This window comes from Castor canadensis, chromosome 6 (genome assembly GCF_047511655.1).
Source record: "Castor canadensis chromosome 6, mCasCan1.hap1v2, whole genome shotgun sequence".
NCBI classification, from domain to species: Eukaryota; Metazoa; Chordata; class Mammalia; order Rodentia; family Castoridae; genus Castor; species Castor canadensis.
The window spans coordinates 163,076,438-163,094,070 of NC_133391.1; the positions used below are offsets into that span (position 1 = coordinate 163,076,438).

Genomic DNA, 17,633 nt, shown 5'->3' on the forward strand with positions numbered 1-17,633 from the left:
AAGAACGTAAGGAATCCTAGCAGCTAGCAGAATGTGACCCCTGCACCTCTGTGTTGCAGGTATAAAGTGCTCACGAGGAACATGGCTTTGCCAGAGGACATCCGAGGGAAGTGCACTGCGCTCCTGCAGCTCTACGATGCCTCCAACAGCGAGTGGCAGCTGGGGAAGACTAAGGTACTGTCACAGAAAGAACGAGTGCCACCCAACCCTGGAGAGGTGGCAGGTGCTGCCAAAGCATGGTGTTCTAAGACACTGCTAATAGATTGTTTTTAACATTGGAAGCACACTTGTGTTGCCACACCAACTGCAGTCTTTCATTTTCCAAACTCTGTATGAGGTCATTGACCCCTCAAGGATGATGTTTCATTAGAGGACACATTGAAACATCTCATTCCTGATCGTGTGTGTGTGTGTGTGTACACTGAGGTGGTTAGTACAGTGACTGATGAGTATCCCAGGGTTTAGATGCCCTAGGAAGACCTAACATCTCAGAAATGAGACCCCAGTTGCTTCTTTCTGTGATTCAAATGCTGGTTGTTACCCTGTGACCATAGCAGCTGCTGCATGGGAGGCCAGCAGTCAGTATGAAATCTTGTAGGTTGCCAAAAACTCAGTCTAGAAAGTGAAAAGCAAAATCTAATTTAGAACACACTGCTGTTGCAGAGGTTCTTTACCCCTTACTCCAGACAGGAGCCCAGTAGAGGGCAGTCCAGCCTGAATGTCTGAAGCTAGGCATTTAATTAGTTGCATATAGACCGCTTCTTCCTGTGTCAGGGAATTGCCAAAAATCTCCCTTGGCTTTCCTCTGTAGTTCTTCCCTCCAGTGCCTTATCACATGGGAAAGACAGAAATTTGACTCTGGGCACAGAAATGTAGGTAGCTGGAAGGCTGGCCTTTGAGGTCACACACACAATTCTTCCAAAGAACTGGCCCTCATGCCTGATCTTCTTGCCCTTATGTGTTGCAGAAGTGTTTTAAAGTTTCCACTCTTGCTATGCTTTTTGTTTTGTCTTGTTTTTTCTTTGAAATGAGTTCTCACTATGTTTCCTATGCTGATCTCAAACCTCTGGGCAAATTGATCCTCCTGCCTTTGCCTCCTGAGTAACTGGGACTATAGGTGCATGCTGCCATACCTGGCTTACTGTGTTGTTTTAAACCAAGGAGTTTCTTCGTTTTGTAAAATGAAAGGAAGGGAAAAAGAGAGAGAAATGCATCTTGCACTTTGACCAATGTGGAATCAATGGCAAATACTTATGCATCAATTCATGACCGCTTAGCAAGGAAAAATCGTGATGTACCCACTCCACCTCTGCCCTAGAGGAGCGTTTAAAACTGGTGAGGGGTTTCAGGTGTAAACATTTCAGAGGGTACAAGTTACAGGCACAGCATCGCATTCACCATCCCTGGCTGTTAAACAACATGCATTGATTAGCTCATAGTATCAAAGGATCAGAGTTGGGCCATGGCTTTGCTGGGTCCTCTGATCACATCCCAGAAGCCCGCAGTCTCTCTGTCTGAGGACTTTAGGGTGCTATGTCAAAAAGACATAAGTCATTGTAGGGTCACCTTAGGGTGTGCCCTTTTTGGGTTGATAGGTCTTTCTGCCTGGACTCTTACTGTCCACTCCTTTCTTAGCCAACTTGCCTTTCAGCTAGGAGCTTAGATGTGCACTTTGGCAAGAATCCTTTTATAGCCTTCTTCACTGTACCTGAAAACTGGGTTCAGCCTCCTGTCATCCCAGGCCACCTCCTTCTCAGCCATGTTGTGACACTTAACATGCGATCTCAAACTGTCTTGCTGTGACTTCCTTACACTTACCTAACGGAGAATGGAGGATTAACTGTTCGTTCTACATAATACATATGGTAGAAGCCTGAGTCAATAGCTGTTGAGAGCTGAAAAACTGTCAGAGGTGATACAACTGTGGTACTTTCAGTCACTCAAGGGAAACTTTTTAAAGAAAGTGACATAGAGCTGGGCACCAGGTCCAGATATTGGGGAAGTCAGGAGGATCTTTGTTCAAGGCCAGCACAGGCAAAAAGTTAGCAGGACCCTATCTCAATAAACGAGCTGGGCACTCCTGTAGTCCCAGCTACGTGGAAGGCTGTAGGTCGGAGGATAACAGTCTGACACTGGCCCTGCAGAAACTCAAGCCCTAACTGAAAAATAACTAGAGCCAAAAGGGCTGCAGGTGTGGCTCAAGTGGTAGAGTGCCTGCCTGTCAAGCTCAGGACCCTGAGTTCAAACCTCAGTACTGCCAAAAGAAAGAAAAAAAGAAGAAAAGAAGTAACACTAGTAGAGGTCTTGCCAGTGCACCTTGCTCTGAATATTTCTTTTTATCAAGAAAAAAATTATATTCTCTATAAACTTTTCTATCTCAGTGTCTTAGATAAATATCCTTAGGACTCACCCCCATTAACAGTTTCTTTCCTGAGCTCTGAGTATCAGTTCAAACTCATTTACAGTTTTACCTTATGACAATCAGAGCATGAAAAGCTTCAAGCCTGGGATAGCATAGGGGATATGGAGGCATGGGCATTGCTTTTCTTAGCACAGTTGGAAGGTAAGACGTCCACATACAGCCGATAAACTAGTCTTGGCATGGGCCTAATCTCTTTAGGGAATAACCAGACTGCTTCTCCAGGAGAGACGATCCCTATGGATTGAGTTGATCCATAAAATACTCAAGAGGAACTCCTAAAGAGAAATTCAGTTTTAATTGATGAGAAGTTGGAAGTAGAAGTTGGGTGGAAGCTTATCAATTAGCAGAAACATTAGGAAGAAATGCAAACAGGAATGTATTTGAATTGTGTCCCCTAGATAGCTTTGACCTTGGTCAGCATTTGATTTAATTATTCACTAGCTCGCATTTCCGTGAGTATTGCCACCAGTAGTTCTTTGCATTTAAAGCTTTGAACTTCTAATGAACATCTGGGTCTCCTGATGAAGAAATGCTTACACAATAGAGGAAAAAGTGGCCAGTGTTGAAACCAGCAAATAAAACATAGCACAGGGTCTGAGTTGCCTGGCTTGTGTAAAGCAAATTTAGTTCTTATAAGGAAGAGTCCTTATCTGAAGACCTGGTGAAGCAGTACAGAAGGGAGGAGCCTGCCAAACTCTCCTTGGAGAATGCGGAGGCATTTCCTTAGAGAAGTTGCCTTCCTGGTCAAATGGTTCCTGTTGGATGTTGAGTCAGGGTGGTCAGAGCTGCCCCTTTCATGGGCTTTGCCCTTCCCCTGCCGACCCAGCTTGGCTGAGTTCTCATGCCACACAGGGATCACTGAGCGCTTTCCCTTGTTGTTGAAGTAGTTCAGGGTAGATGTTCGTAAGGAAGCAGGTCAAATCTGTAGAGAAGTATTTTGCTCCATTTGTTTGCCCTTCAAGTTAGTGGAGGAGACTACAGATAAAGATACGGAAGTATAATTTTGTAGGCAGAGCAGAAGAGCTATCTTTTTAATGGGCGTAAAACAAAAACAGGTATTTCTCTGATTCCAATTCCAACCAAGACATTCGTTAGACCTCTGATAACAGTGGAGATGTGTGTTTTTGAAGGGTTCCAGTGGTTCTCCCAACGCTTGTATTCTCACATTGTTTTCTTATGTCACCACCACTGCCCGTCCCCTAGATTATCGTATGACTTTTCCTTTTAAATACTTTTCAGAGAAGCATTAGAGTTAAGATTTATAATACCGCAAAAGGAAAAAAAAGTCTCAAATATTCTTTCAGTCTTGGTGAAAACTGCTTGGATAAGTTTTGTTTTTGTTTTTTTCCCAGTTCTAGGATGGAACCCAGGGCTTCACACCAGTAGACAAGCATTCTACCACTGAGCTACATCCTCAGCCCGTTTCTGAGCATCTTTAATCATTACCACACGGAACAAGTTTGATACTTGTAGCTTTGTCCCTTACACTAAAAATATAAACATATATGATCCTTTCACACATGGACAGAGCTTATTAATGTCCACAAAGGAAGAGGAGGTATGAAGCACTTCTCTAGGAGAAATGTCTCTGTTTGTCTTACAGATGCTCAAGACCCAGAGCAGGCGTCAGTGTTGGTTCTGTGAGTCACAGGTCTAGGGCTGTAAATTTGCTCTTTCATGCAAGTGCTGTGAAGGAGACTGAGCAGAGAGTCTGGAAAACTGTGCTAACAGGAGAACAGGATGCATCATGATAGGCCAGAAATAAGCCAGAACAGTTTAAGGGAGCATAAGTATCACAGAGACACCAGAATGTCTCTGACATTTCATACTGACCCTAAAGAAAAAAGCAGGAAAGTACTTGGTACTAGTTCTTTTAGGGAATAATTAAAAAATTTCTTATGCATATGTTAAATCTAAAATGGCAACGTTAAAAACTACTTTGACTCTGAGAGGGTCCTTATATTTTCATCTTTTAAAAAATTAGTGATTCTGCTGCATGGTGCCCATGTCAGACACACCTTAGGACAAGCGTGGGATTGACATTCCTGTTCTGAAATCTGGCCCACAGGTAGCTGCAGTTTGTGTAGTCCCCATTCCTGTGTACTTGAGATCACTGATCTAAGGCAGTTCAAGTCTCACTTCAAACTCAGTTTTCAGGATTACATTCTATTTTCTTTTCTCGTGTGTGTGTGTGTGTGTGTGTGTGTGTGTTGGAGGGGGGTGGGAATCAAACCCAGGGCATTTTGTTAAGCCCACACTCTACCACTGAGCTATACCTTGAGCCCCCAGAATTACCTTCTTAATCTCAGTATTTTCATGCATGTTTAAGTCTTTGGAGCCAAGATGTTCTGACCATAATAGCTTAGCAGGTATGGAGAGAGAGTTTCCAATGACAGCAAATTAAACGTTAGACTTTCTTGGATTGGTCTCCCTGTCCTTCCTTCCTCTTCCTCTGTCTTTGGATCTCCTGTTACTCAGACTCAGTGTGGGACCAGGTGCTGGTCCATGAAGTAATATGTCTAGCCCAGGATAAGATAAACCTTTAGAAACTTGGATAGCAACTTGACAGTCATTGTATTCCTATTGAGTACAGTAATAGCCAAAGAATTGAATTTTGTATATTCTTTTATTCCTTCTTTCTTATGTCTTTATTGGGTTTACAAATTTGTTAGTCCATCACAGGTGAACTAACAAGCACTGTTGTAGAACAAGTGATCATGTGAGTTTGCAACAGACATAAGAAGAAGCAAGTTTTACCCCCAAAACAGCCCTGACTCAGAAATGCATTCCTTCTATCACCAACGTTATTTGCTCCTGACATGTAACTCTCTCCCTGGAAGGTCTTCCTTCGGGAATCCTTGGAGCAGAAACTGGAGAAGCGGCGGGAGGAGGAAGTTCACAGGGCAGCCATGGTGATCCAAGCCCACATCTTGGGCTACTTAGCACGGTAAGAACCATGCCAAGGGAAGAAGGCACGAAGCCCCTTCCCTTTGCAGACTGTGTCTGCATTGTGTCATGGATGTAGAGGGCATCCTAGAGCAGGCCTCCCAAATCACCACTCCTGTAACCCAGTAAGCCTGACCTGGGCAGGAAGTAGAGAAAAGCACTTGTCAACTTCGCTGTCTCAGTTATGATTGTTCTACTGAGATATTTAATTATTTGCCTAGTTCCTTTGCATTCTGTACTAAAGGTATAACAGTCTGACCGTTTCCTTTGGTGTTAGGGGCTCAGTATGCCTTATTCAAAATTCTTAGAACCAAAAATATTTCAGATTTTGGAGATTTTTTTTTTTTAATTTGGAATATTTGCATGGGATTTTCCTATTCGAACATCCCTAATCTGAAAATAAAATGCTGCAGAGTCCATCCTTTCTGCATCCATCCGTGTCCCCTGTGTCTCCCTCTCCCCACCCCTCAGCCCTGCTTTTTTTTTTTTGGCAGTCCTGGAGATTTGAACCCAGATCCTGTACATGCCAAGCCTACACTCTACCACTGGCCTATCCACGTTGTCCCAAGAAGCTGAAATTTTTTGAACATCATGTTGCACTCAAAAAGTTACAGGTTTCAGAATTTTGGATGAGGAATGTTCAACATGTATCTTTTGTCTGTAGATTATCTAGTTGATAATGATAATCTAGTTGATGAGGCAACTTTTTTTTTTTTCTTTTCTTTTTGGTGGTGGTACCAGCATTTGAAGGCAAGGGCTCTGCCACTTGAACCATTTTGCCGACCCTTATTTGTGTTGGGTATTTTTGAGATACGGTTTTGTGAACTGTTTGCCTGGGCTGGCTTCCAACCTTGATACTCCTGATCTCTGCCTCTGGAGTAGTTAGGATTACAGGTGTTAGCCACCAGCACCTACCTTAGGCAACTTCTTTCATGGGCATTTTAGTTGTGTCTACATTGTGTAACAGCAGGCCACAGGAAACCCTAGGCATTCCATTTGTTGAAATTCAGATCTGCCCTGTGTGGCAGTAGTTTATTTTCTTATTGGTTGTTTTCAGATGAGTAGGAGACTATGTCAAATCTCCTTTCCTTCTGTTTACCCATCTTATGCCAGGCTATTCAAAGTTGGCATTAGGGTGGTTTATATGTTTATTTAGCCAAGAGAGTGACTGGGTTCTTACTTTATTTTGGTTTGTTATTATTTTGTTTTTCCTCTGTTTTGTTTTGACCAAAGGGCCTCCTTGTTCCCTCTAGTCACCATAATGAGAGTATCATCCAAAACTAGGTGCCTTCCTTTTGTCTTGTAGCTGTAATGTAAGCTCATCTGAAAAGCTCATAGCCTCATTACTTCAACAGCTACTCTCCATTTTCCTTTGCAGAAAGCAATACAGAAAGGTCCTTTATGGTGTAGTGACAATACAGAAGAATTATAGAGCCTTCCTTATGAGGAGGAGATTTTTGCACCTGAAAAAAGCAGCCATAGTGTTTCAGAAGCAACTCAGAGGCCAGCTTGCGCGTAGAGTTTACAGGCAAATGCTGGCAGAGAAACGGAAACAAGAAGAAAGGAAGAAACGGGAGGAAGAAGAGAAGAAAAAGCGGGAAGAAGAAGAAAGGTGCAGTGCCTTTACAGTTTGAGTTTCATGTTTCAGTATCCATCAGTGTCTTCCGTTTGAAACAAATAGTAATTCTTGGCAGCTAGAATGTAAAATTCCTTGGCAGCTCTGAAGACCCAGTTCTATGCATATTTCTGTTCATACACAGAGTAAGTACAGAGCCAAAGGGAGAGGCTCTGTCCTTCGTGCTTTTGAACTTGCTCTTTTAAGAAGTTAGATTTTAGACTGGGGTGTAGCTCCAGTGGTTTTTGTGCACTGCAAAAAGGGCTGGGGGGAGTTAGATCTTACTGAAGTGGTTCTAGGATTATTGTTGATTTTCACCTTCTTTATTTCTTTTCTGTTTTTAGAGAAAGACAGAGAGCACGAAAAGAAGCTGAGCTCCGCGCCCAGCAGGTGATGAATGTTGTGACAACTTGTACTGTTATTTGTCTGCTTCCCTTCTGCTTCAAACACTTTGACTATAGGACTCAAAACCAAAATAAAGTAGAGAGATTCAGGAAGAACAACCTAGGGACATGTTTATAATGCAATTTCTAAGCTATTACAGCTGGGCAAAGCTTAGTGAATGTCTTAAGATTTAGTGAGAATCATAGCAATGGGGTTTCTCTAAACCAGTGCAGTGATTGTGTGAGTTTGCTAGGCTGCCATGGCACAGCAGAACAGATTGGGTGGTTTAAACAATGAAATTTATTTTCTCACGGTTCTGGAAGGTGGAAGCAAGATCAAGGTGGCTACAGGCTTTGTTTCTCCTCAGGCCTCTCTCAGTGGCTTGCAGATGACTGCCTTCTCACTGTGTCCTCATATGGTCCTTCCTCTCTGCTTGCACATCCCTGGTGTCTTTGTCCCCTAATGTCCTCTTTTTACAAGGACACCATGCAGACTCATTTTAACTTATCACTTCTCGTCTCCAAATATATTTATGTCAGGGGACACAGCTTAGCACATAACTACCATGTTTTCATCATGGTTGCCAAGGGGAAAAAGATGCTGGTACTTCTTGTAGCGCCACATTCTAAAATCCTCCTTCTTCTTCTGTCCAGGAGGAAGAGGCAAGGAAGCAACAAGAACTGGAAGCCTTGCAGAAGAGTTGCAAGGAAGCAGAGCTGACCCGGGAACTGGAGAAGCAGAAGGAAAACAAGCAGGTGGAGGAGATCCTGCGTCTGGAGAAGGAGATCGAGGACCTGCAGCGCATGAAGGAGCAGCAGGAGCTGTCCTTGACCGAGGCCTCCCTGCAGAAGCTGCAGCAGCTGCGGGACGAGGAGCTGCGCCGCCTGGAGGACGAGGCCTGCCGGGCGGCCCAGGAGTTCCTGGAGTCCCTCAACTTCGACGAGATCGACGAGTGTGTCCGCAACATTGAGCGGTCCCTGTCGGTGGGGAGCGAGTTTTCCGGGGAGCCCGGTGAACTTGGGGAGAACGCGAGCGCAGAGAAGCCCAACTTCAACTTCAGCCAGCCGTACCCCGAGGAGGAGGTGGACGAAGGTTTCGAGGCGGGCGACGACGCCTTTAAGGATTCCCCCAACCCCAGCGAGCACGGCCACTCGGACCAGCGAACGAGTGGCATCCGGACCAGCGACGACTCCTCGGAGGAGGACCCCTACATGAACGACACGGTGGTGGCCGCCAGCCCCAGCGCGGACAGCACGGTGCTGTGCGCCCCGGGCGCGCCGGACAGCACCAGCCTACAGGACTCCACCAGCCTGCAGGACTCCTCCAGCGGAGAGTCCACCTACTGCCGGCCCCAGGGCACCGGCGACCTCCCCTCCCCCGACGGAGACTATGACTACGACCAGGACGACTACGAGGACGGTGCCATCACCTCCGGCAGCAGCGTGACCTTCTCCAACTCCTATGGCAGCCAGTGGTCCCCAGACTACCGCTGCTCCGTGGGCACCTACAACAGCTCTGGAGCCTACAGGTTCAGCTCCGAAGGGGCGCAGTCCTCGGTGAGTACCTGCCCGGGCTTGTCCCCTGGAGGTGGCATGCTGGCCCATGCACCCCGGCCATCATCAGTTGCAATAAGACATAACCCTAGAAGCAAAGATTTCAAAGTCATGTCCTTAAAGATAGCCAGAACCCTATCTCTTTTCAAAGACAAGTCTTTTCAAAGGCCAGTCACACCAGAAAAGGGAACTTGAATGTCATGTCACAAGGATGAGCACAAAGCCCAGAACTGAATTTTGCCCAAGGCCTAAGAGCCTTCACTTTGTCTTGCTGCATAGCAGCTTGAACTAGAGCCACTTAGGGCGTTTCAGAGAACTTTCCTGACAGTAACCTCACAGCCACAGCCCACGGGGTTATTTCTTGTACTGGTTATAAGGGTAGAATCTGTAAGGTTTAAATATGTTCTTTCCAGTTTCTGGATTTATTTAAAGTTCACTTTGATTTTTTTTTCCCCCCTTTGGTCATGCATTAAATGCTGTCCTTACTTTCTAAGACTTGGTAAAATTTTTAGCATACCAATTTAAAGGAGATTAACTCTTGCATGCTTTGGTTAAGATTATACCCTTAAACCTCAGTGTTATTTTTAGGATAGAACCTTTAGAAATGAAAGTATATTTTGTGTTTTAGATATCAGCTCAACTGACCACTTGACCCTAAAAGTTATCTTGTAATTCTGCATTCCTTTGATTGCGGTACTCCGTTGTAAGGGCATGAATCCTGCGGATTTCTTAAGTGTTACTGTGTTCTCTCCCCTTGTGCAGTTTGAAGATAGCGAGGAGGACTTTGACTCAAGGTTTGACACTGATGATGAGCTTTCTTACCGGCGAGACTCTGTGTACAGCTGTGTCACACTGCCTTACTTCCACAGCTTCCTGTACATGAAAGGTAGGGTCTGCAGCCCCGGAGCCTGCATCGGGATAGTACATTAATAGAAGGGGAGAGTTCGCTTTCCCTGGGCTGATGAGTGGGGCCTGTGAAGGTCACTCAACCCACCCCACCTCAGTGTTAGGCCACTTAGGAGAATGGAGGACACGGTCCCATGTTGACTATGACAGACATGACCTCGATTCGCTGGATCAGTGCAGATGATAGGACAAGAGTTTGCAATCACTGTTCTATTTTCAGTCTCTCTCTCCCCTGTGTGTTTTACCCATGTCTCCATGTCTCACCATTCTCTCTCTCTCTCTCTCTCTCTCTCTCTCTCTCCACACACACACACACACACACACATACACAATTAGAGAACAAAGTAGTATATGCCTACACTGCTGGGGAAAAAGTAAAGATCTGATGAGGTCACAGGTTGCTCACTGCACATCACTTTGTGATGAGAGTTTTTGGCATCTATTTCAATTACTGTTAAATGTTGAACATTATACTGGGCCTTAATACTTGGGGACTTTGAGACATACACCTTTTGTAAAATGTTTTAATTAGGACCTCCTACTCAAGCCTTACTTGCATTCTTGACTCTGACTCCTCACGCAGGGACAGGGATAGTGAGAAGCCATAATCATGACTAGTTTTTGCCAGGAGTTTTACATGGATGGTCAAAGGAGGGGGACTATTTTGTTTCTCACTTGCTCCCAGCCTGGGTGTGGGACAGAATCAAGAATGTGAAGGTGGGTCAGGGATTGGTAACAAGAACCATCATCTCTAGGTGATGTCCTTGACTATGCTACCCTTCTTGTCTCTTCTTTCCATTTTCTCCTATCATTATTTTTATTTTAATTTTCCTTTTCTTCTTCTTCCCCGTCCCCTCCACCCCAGGCTTTCTGTTTCTTCTGCTTTGTGTGCATGATTTTTTTTTTTTACTTGTAGCTTCTTTCTTCATTTCTTTGGTCGTATTTATCTTTTTTGTGTCTTGCCTTTGCCCTCAGTATTTTTCCCTGTGCTTTCTTACGTTTTGCTTCTCAGTTGATTTCTTTTGCTGTGTCTGCCCCTTGTGAAGTACTAACGTCAGTCATTTGCTTTGCACATTCACCATTGTCAGCCTCAGATGTGCGTAGCACTCAGGAGCTCCACACCGGGTTCAGTTGAGGGGAGACTTTGCTATTGCCTGAAGTCACTGCTTGGTGTAACTTTTTATAGGAATGCTGAATGACAAAGGGTGGAGGATTCTTAACCAAGACACAAGGCTCATTGGAACACCTGACAAAGGAAAACCATTAATCCACCACCAGCACTCAATGCTCCAATGACTCTAACCACAGCACTGTCAAATTTTCTCAAACACTTCCCACATAGAATAGATACAAGCTTTTCAAAAACACATTTCCCTTCCTCCAACTGATTTTTAGTTCCATAAGCTTGTTTTAAATTTCCCTATAATATTACTGTTGCTTATAATATGTGCCATTAATTTATTGCATAGTTGTCTAATTAAAACAAATAAGATTAAGAAAAAAGATGGTACTAAAGTTTGAACTCCAGGCCTCACACTTGCTAGGGAGGCGCTGAAGAAGTATCTTCTAATAAAACAAGTTTTGCAGTACTGGAATTTGAACTCAGGGCCTTACACTTGCTAGTCAGGCACTCTACCACTTGAGCAACTCCGCCAGCCCTATTTTGTATTGAGTGTTTTTGAGATAGGGTCTCATGAACTATTTGCCTCGGGCTGGCTTCAAACCACAATCCTCCTTCTGCCTCCTGAGTAGCTAGGATTACAGGCATGAGTCACCGGCACCAGGCAACACCATTTAATTTTTAATAAAGCCTTGAATAAAATGCCCCAAATTTTCAGAGAAACCAGTGGAAAAAAGAAAATTCAGTCACCAGCTTGTATTTTATGGGCAAAGATGAGTTTTTACCAGGCAAATAGCTTACTGAAAGTGTTTTCAATTAGGAAATTAACAGCATTGATCAAATTCTCTTACCTGGTAAAGTATCAAGACAGCACTCAGAAATATGGAGTCAGGGAACAGAAGAGCAACAAATTCCACCCTCTAGTGGTGAGGGTGGCTGTGATAGCAGTTACCATCTTTGATACACTATGAATAAGTCTTATCACTTAAAGATGATAAGATAATAGAACAACTCTCTACTACAGTTTTTCTCCAGGCATGTTTTAAGAAACACAGATTAAAGTTAGCACCCCCTAAAATAAGGTTTCTTCCTGATGGCCTGTGACAAGTTGGCTGTGTGTTAGGAGGCAGCTCTGTGGCATGATCACACAAGATGTCTCAGCCAGGCGATCAGGGAATACTTCAGATGTAGGTCAGTGAAACAAGGGGACTGTCTCTCCATCATTTGTTCATTCTAGTGCGAGGCTTGGAGCTGTAGTCATTCTTGCAGTCGTTGAAGAAACTGTTCCTGTAATCCCAACTACCTGGAAGGCAGAGGTAAGAAGATCCAGGTCCAAAGGCAGCCCAGGCAAAAGTACTAGAACCAAATCTGAAAAAACCAAAAATGTTAAAAGCAAAAGTGCTGGAGGAATGGTTCAAGTGGGAGAGTGCTTCCCTGAGGCCCTGAGTTCAATCCCTAGTATAACCAAAAGGCAAAAGAGAAGGTAGGTTAAGTTTAATTTCCATTCTATAAAAGGAAAGTATTGTGTATACTTTAAATGTTCTAAGTTTCCTTATTTTTAGTACTGGTTGATCAAAAAAGAAAATACCATGTGGGCAATTTTATAATAAATTACTAAAGTAGAGTATGTTCTTCAGTGCACAAGATTTTTTAATAAGGGTGTCAAGATACCCTTGTGAAATCTAGAATACCAGGTTACCATTATCCTGCTAGGAGGGTATAGAAATGATGACATCTGTATATTCTTGTCTAATTTCTCTTAATTAAAAGAAATTTTCCTAGGGGTGAGTGCATGGCTTAAATAATGGAGTACCTACCGAGCAAGCATGAGGCCCTGAGTTCAAATCCCAGTGCTACCAAAAAAAAAAAAAAATGGGCAGTAAGCCCCCCTTATTCCCAGACTCATTACATGTAGTTTTGACCAGCATAGTAAAAAATGTAATCAGTAAAAAAATCAAAAGTAATTTCCCAAACAAATTTTAAAAGATGTTTTCCACTAAGTAAATTCCAGCTAAATATCCTCTTGCTTTTTTTTCATTGTCTCAATCTTATACCTTGTACCTATAAACCATTTTCAGATAATGCGGTTCTTCTTTGCAAAGAGGTTTTTGTCCCAAACACCCCATTTTCTTGAACTCTGGAAGTTAGACTTCATTGCTCAACTCTAAAATCAGTGATAGTTCTTGTTTCCACACTGACCAAACAAGGAAAGAAGGTATGAACTTCAACACCATCTTAAAACAGTTTCTCTTCTCTGGGGCACTTCCAAATGACCATGGTCCTTACATAAAGAAACAGTTCTTGCCCATGACTCTAGACTCATTGCCTGATTAGACTCTCAGTTCATTACCTGCTTTTCTGTGAGCTTGAAAAGATTTCTCAGCTAAGTGACTTATACATAAAGAAGAGGCAACATTGCTGTGCACACACAACCAAACTGCAATAACGTCTGTCCAGTGCTCCCAGAACCCAAGCCAGTAGCCCCTCCTTCACTAAAGGGTCTGTGAGTACACATCAACTGGGGCAAAGTTAAAGAATGGTTTAAGATTGGCACCTTGTGACCTGCTACTAATGTTGTCACCCAGTTTGACTGACCTTTCTAAAACCTTTCCCTGCCCCTTCTTTGGGGAACAGGTGGCTTAATGAACTCCTGGAAACGCCGTTGGTGCGTCCTCAAGGATGAGACCTTCCTGTGGTTCCGCTCCAAGCAGGAGGCCCTCAAGCAAGGCTGGCTGCACAAAAAAGGTGGAGGCTCCTCCACACTGTCCAGGAGAAACTGGAAGAAGCGCTGGTTTGTCCTCCGACAGTCCAAGCTGATGTACTTTGAAAATGACAGTGAGGAGAAGCTTAAGGGCACTGTGGAAGTCCGGACGGCCAAGTATGTTGATGGAGCCTGCATGTGGTCCATTGGGTGGGGCTCTGGGCTGCATGTTCATGTCCACTGATGGACACAAAACTTCATTGTGCAGTATCCTTGCAACAGCAGACTAAAGTAAGTGTTCCGTGAATTTTAACAATTCACTCAGTGGATTGAATAATTAGGAAACTGGAAAGCAAGACTTCATTTGTGAATAATGTGCTTTTTGTGATTATACCCACACATATATATGGCTGTCATTTGGAGAATGGTCCCTTGGACATATGACTAGCCTATTAGAAATGTAGTTGTATGAATACAGGAAAAATGGTATGACCATGGAACAATGGCTTGAGAGTCCTCTAATGGGTCAGTCTAGCACTTTGAGTACTTCCTCACATTGGCTGTTAACCAGCAAATGGATTAGCTGAATTTAATTTTGAAATCATTTGTCTTCTACCTGTGTTGTGTATACTAGGCCTCCCTGTTCCCAGCAATGAGAGAATGGAACTGGTCTTTGAATTCCGCATAGTTGCTTTTTTGACAGCCCCATAGGGAACCAAAGCTTTGGACTATGGACAGGCTGTTATTTTTGTTAAAAAAAAAATGTTTTCCAAAAAATACTGCACCAGGGGCGTCTGCTTTTGTTGGGTAGCTAGGTACTAAACGTAAAAACTTATTTGGGGATAACCTGTACCCATACCCCTCTCCAAACTGGCCAACCACAAGTATTTGGAAAAGTGGTAAAGTAAGCTTTAAGGGATCAGCTTAACCCCTGAAATAATGAGGCTTTAAAAATGAAATATTGTTTCTCATCAGCTAGAATCAGCAACTTGGGAAAATGACTCATGAGAACATGGAAAGTTCAATGAGGAGAGAAAAGTCCTCTCTGTATTTGATTTTAAGGACAAATAATGAAGTGCAGACAGCAGAGTTTGTGACTGTTCCAGGCTGCCTCTTTGGGGTTCATTAGAAGCAAGAGTGGGTTTGAGGGAATTCGGGTCTGAATCCTACAAGTGTTCACAGCCGGCGCAGCTCTCATCTCCCTCTGTCTCTCAGCTCTGCAGACTGAGATGTTCTTTATTCATCCCATGGGGCCACAAATGCCAAAAGGCCCAGAGAGGGTTGAATTTCACCAGAGAAAAGTGACACATAGTTGACCTTCTGTAGAGGTGGTTTCTGCACATTCAACCAACTGTGGATCAAAAATAGTCAGAAAAAAATTGCATCTGTACTGAACATATGCATAAAAACTTCTCCCCTATTATTCCCTAAGCAATATGGTATAAGAACTCTTTACATAGTATTTACATTGTACTAGGTATTATAAGTAATTTAGAATTGATTAAAAGTATATAGGAAGCTGGGCACTGGTTGCTCATGCCTGTAATCCTAGCTATTCAAGAGGCAGAGATCAGGAGGATTCCATTCAAAGCCAGCCTGGGCAAGTAGCTCATGAGACTTATTTCAAAACTACTCATCATTAAAAGCCCTGAGTTCAAGCCCTAGTACCACAAAAAAAAAAAAAGTATATAGGAGAACCAGCATAAATTATATGCAAATAACGTGCCATTCTATATAAGCAACTTCTTAAACACTCTCAGATTTTGGTGGATCCTGAAACCCACTGATACCAGGGGATGTCCTATGTCCATTTTGCAACTTACACTATGCTCTTTAGTAAAACCCTGTTCTCCAGGTGCTCTGTCAAGAGTATACTGAGTTACAGAAATGATTGCTCTCAGCACTGCCATTGCATTCTGTAGAACAGTGCCAGTGAGCTAGGGTTTCACAATAAGTTTCTTCTTTCTCATTTTGAAATTTTCAGTCATGTGTAGAGTAGATAGAAGAACATAACAAAACTCATGTGTTCATCACCCAGCTTTCAGTGGCTTTCCACCCATGGTCAAGAGCATCTCGTACACATTTGTCCTGACCAAATACATTTTTCTAAAACAAGTTTTTGACATCATATAATTTCTTCTGTAAATATTTTAGTATGAGTTTACGGGTTCTTTTTGGAACATAATTTGTACTACTAGTACATCCAGTCATTGTTCAGATTTCCCACATTTGTCTCACAAATGGAAGTTACTTGTTGGTTTGGGTTGGCTTTATAGTTTCTTTCTTCAAGTCAGAGTCCAGATTAGGTCTAAACTTTGTGGTTGGTTTTTAGATTACTAAGGTCTCTTAATTTGCAGATTCCCCCCTCCATCTTTTCTTCACTTGCTAACTGTAACTGAAGACTCTACCTCACTTATCCAAGGTTTCTAGACTTCAGTGTTATATGCCATGCATTGTTGAACCTGGTTCTCGTTCCCCCAGTTTCCTTGAGAATTGATGCTTAGCCCTAGAGGGCAGACCCATTCAGGTTTCTTTCTGTTGAAGAGTCCCTTCTCTCCTTCCACCCAAAGGAAGCAGCACAGACTACACTACCAATTCTGAGTTTCTCTATTAAAGAGACGTATTTATCTTGTTTCAGTGATTCTAGCAATAAGGTCATACAATGTTTATTCTTTCTAACCAGTTAGACTATTTTAGTCTTGTTGATGTAAAATAAATATTTTACTAGGAGCAAGTGTACCACTTTAGGTGTCAAAGTATTTTGGCTTTACCCCAAGACCATTCTTACATCAAACATTTTACCACCCTGGGTCAGATCCTAACACCTGGTATATTTTTACCCTGATTTTGTTGATCCATCCCTGTGTTAAGTCTCTGGTGTTGAGGGAGTGTTGGGATGAGATCAAGGTGATATTGAAACCCAGGAAGACCAAATCCTGCCCTTCCCTCAGAGCCTAAGAGGGAAACAGTGTGTCTGTGTCAGGGAGAGTATGTGCCAGACATCAGCCAAGGCCTTAAGCTTCCATGGAAAGCTGCTGCCTTAGTCATTTTGTGACGCTATAACAGAATACTTGAGACTGGATAATTTATAATGAACAGAGATTTATTTGGCTCACGGTCTGGAGGACGAGAATTAAGGGGATATGTCTGGCCAGGGTGTTTTTGCTTCATCATCCCATTGGAGGGAAATTGAGAGTAAGAAATGGAATTTGCAGCCTCAAGTAATTTTGTAATCAGCATTAATCTGTTTGTGAGGGTGGAGCTCTCCTAACCTAATCCCCTCCTACAGGGCCTGTCTCTCAGCACTGTTGCACTGGGGATTGAGTTTCCAACACATGTTTTGGAGGTCACATTCAAACCACAGCTCTGTGATAAATTAGAGAAAGAGCTCACAGCACTACACCACTTGGGTTTTCCTTCCACTGTAGGTCAGAAACAGGAGCCCAAGGAACACTTCTCTGGGGCTGGGAAGGTAGGCATTGGGTGGGCCCAATAGCACCCTCCCTAGAGAAACCAAAAGAAACACCCTGAACTCCCATGTATGCATATACCAGCAGACCTTATCCTTGGAGTGCAGAGGAGCCTAGCTCCCAAAGAGGTGACAAGAATCCTTGTCTTTTTTTAAAAAAGCAGTGCTAATAAAGGTACTTTAGTCCCACCCAATCTTTGGTTCCACTATTTCAGTGACCTGTTGTCAACCAGGTCTAAAAATATTAGTTGGAAAATTTCTTATTTTGAGAGAGAAAGAGACTATGTTTGCATAACTTGTTGTAGTATATTGTTACAATTATTCTGTTATCAATTACTGTTTTTAAGCTGGTACCATGCCTAATTCATAAATTAAGCTTTATCATAGATATGTATGTATAGTTTGAGCATCCCTAATCTGAAAATTCATAATCTGAAATGCTCCAGACAGTGTGACCTGAAGCCACGGTGGGAAATTCCACTCCTGACCTCAGATGATGGGTCACAGTCAGAATGCA

At 43.1% G+C, this 17,633-nt stretch overlaps 1 protein-coding gene across 8 annotated transcripts in view; it reads left to right on the forward strand.

The window, feature by feature from the left end:
• Myo10 (myosin X) overlaps positions 1–17,633 on the forward strand; it is a 197,615-nt gene that overhangs the window by 160,128 nt on the left and 19,854 nt on the right. For all 8 annotated transcript variants that reach the window (XM_020179611.2, XM_074077703.1, XM_074077705.1 and 5 more), the window contains 7 exons: positions 60–174; positions 5,263–5,369; positions 6,747–6,980; positions 7,328–7,373; positions 8,021–8,923; positions 9,683–9,806; positions 13,581–13,824. In XM_020179611.2, coding sequence (XP_020035200.1) covers positions 60–174; positions 5,263–5,369; positions 6,747–6,980; positions 7,328–7,373; positions 8,021–8,923; positions 9,683–9,806; positions 13,581–13,824 — 1,773 coding nt within the window. The remainder of the gene's footprint in view (positions 1–59; positions 175–5,262; positions 5,370–6,746; positions 6,981–7,327; positions 7,374–8,020; positions 8,924–9,682; positions 9,807–13,580; positions 13,825–17,633) is intronic.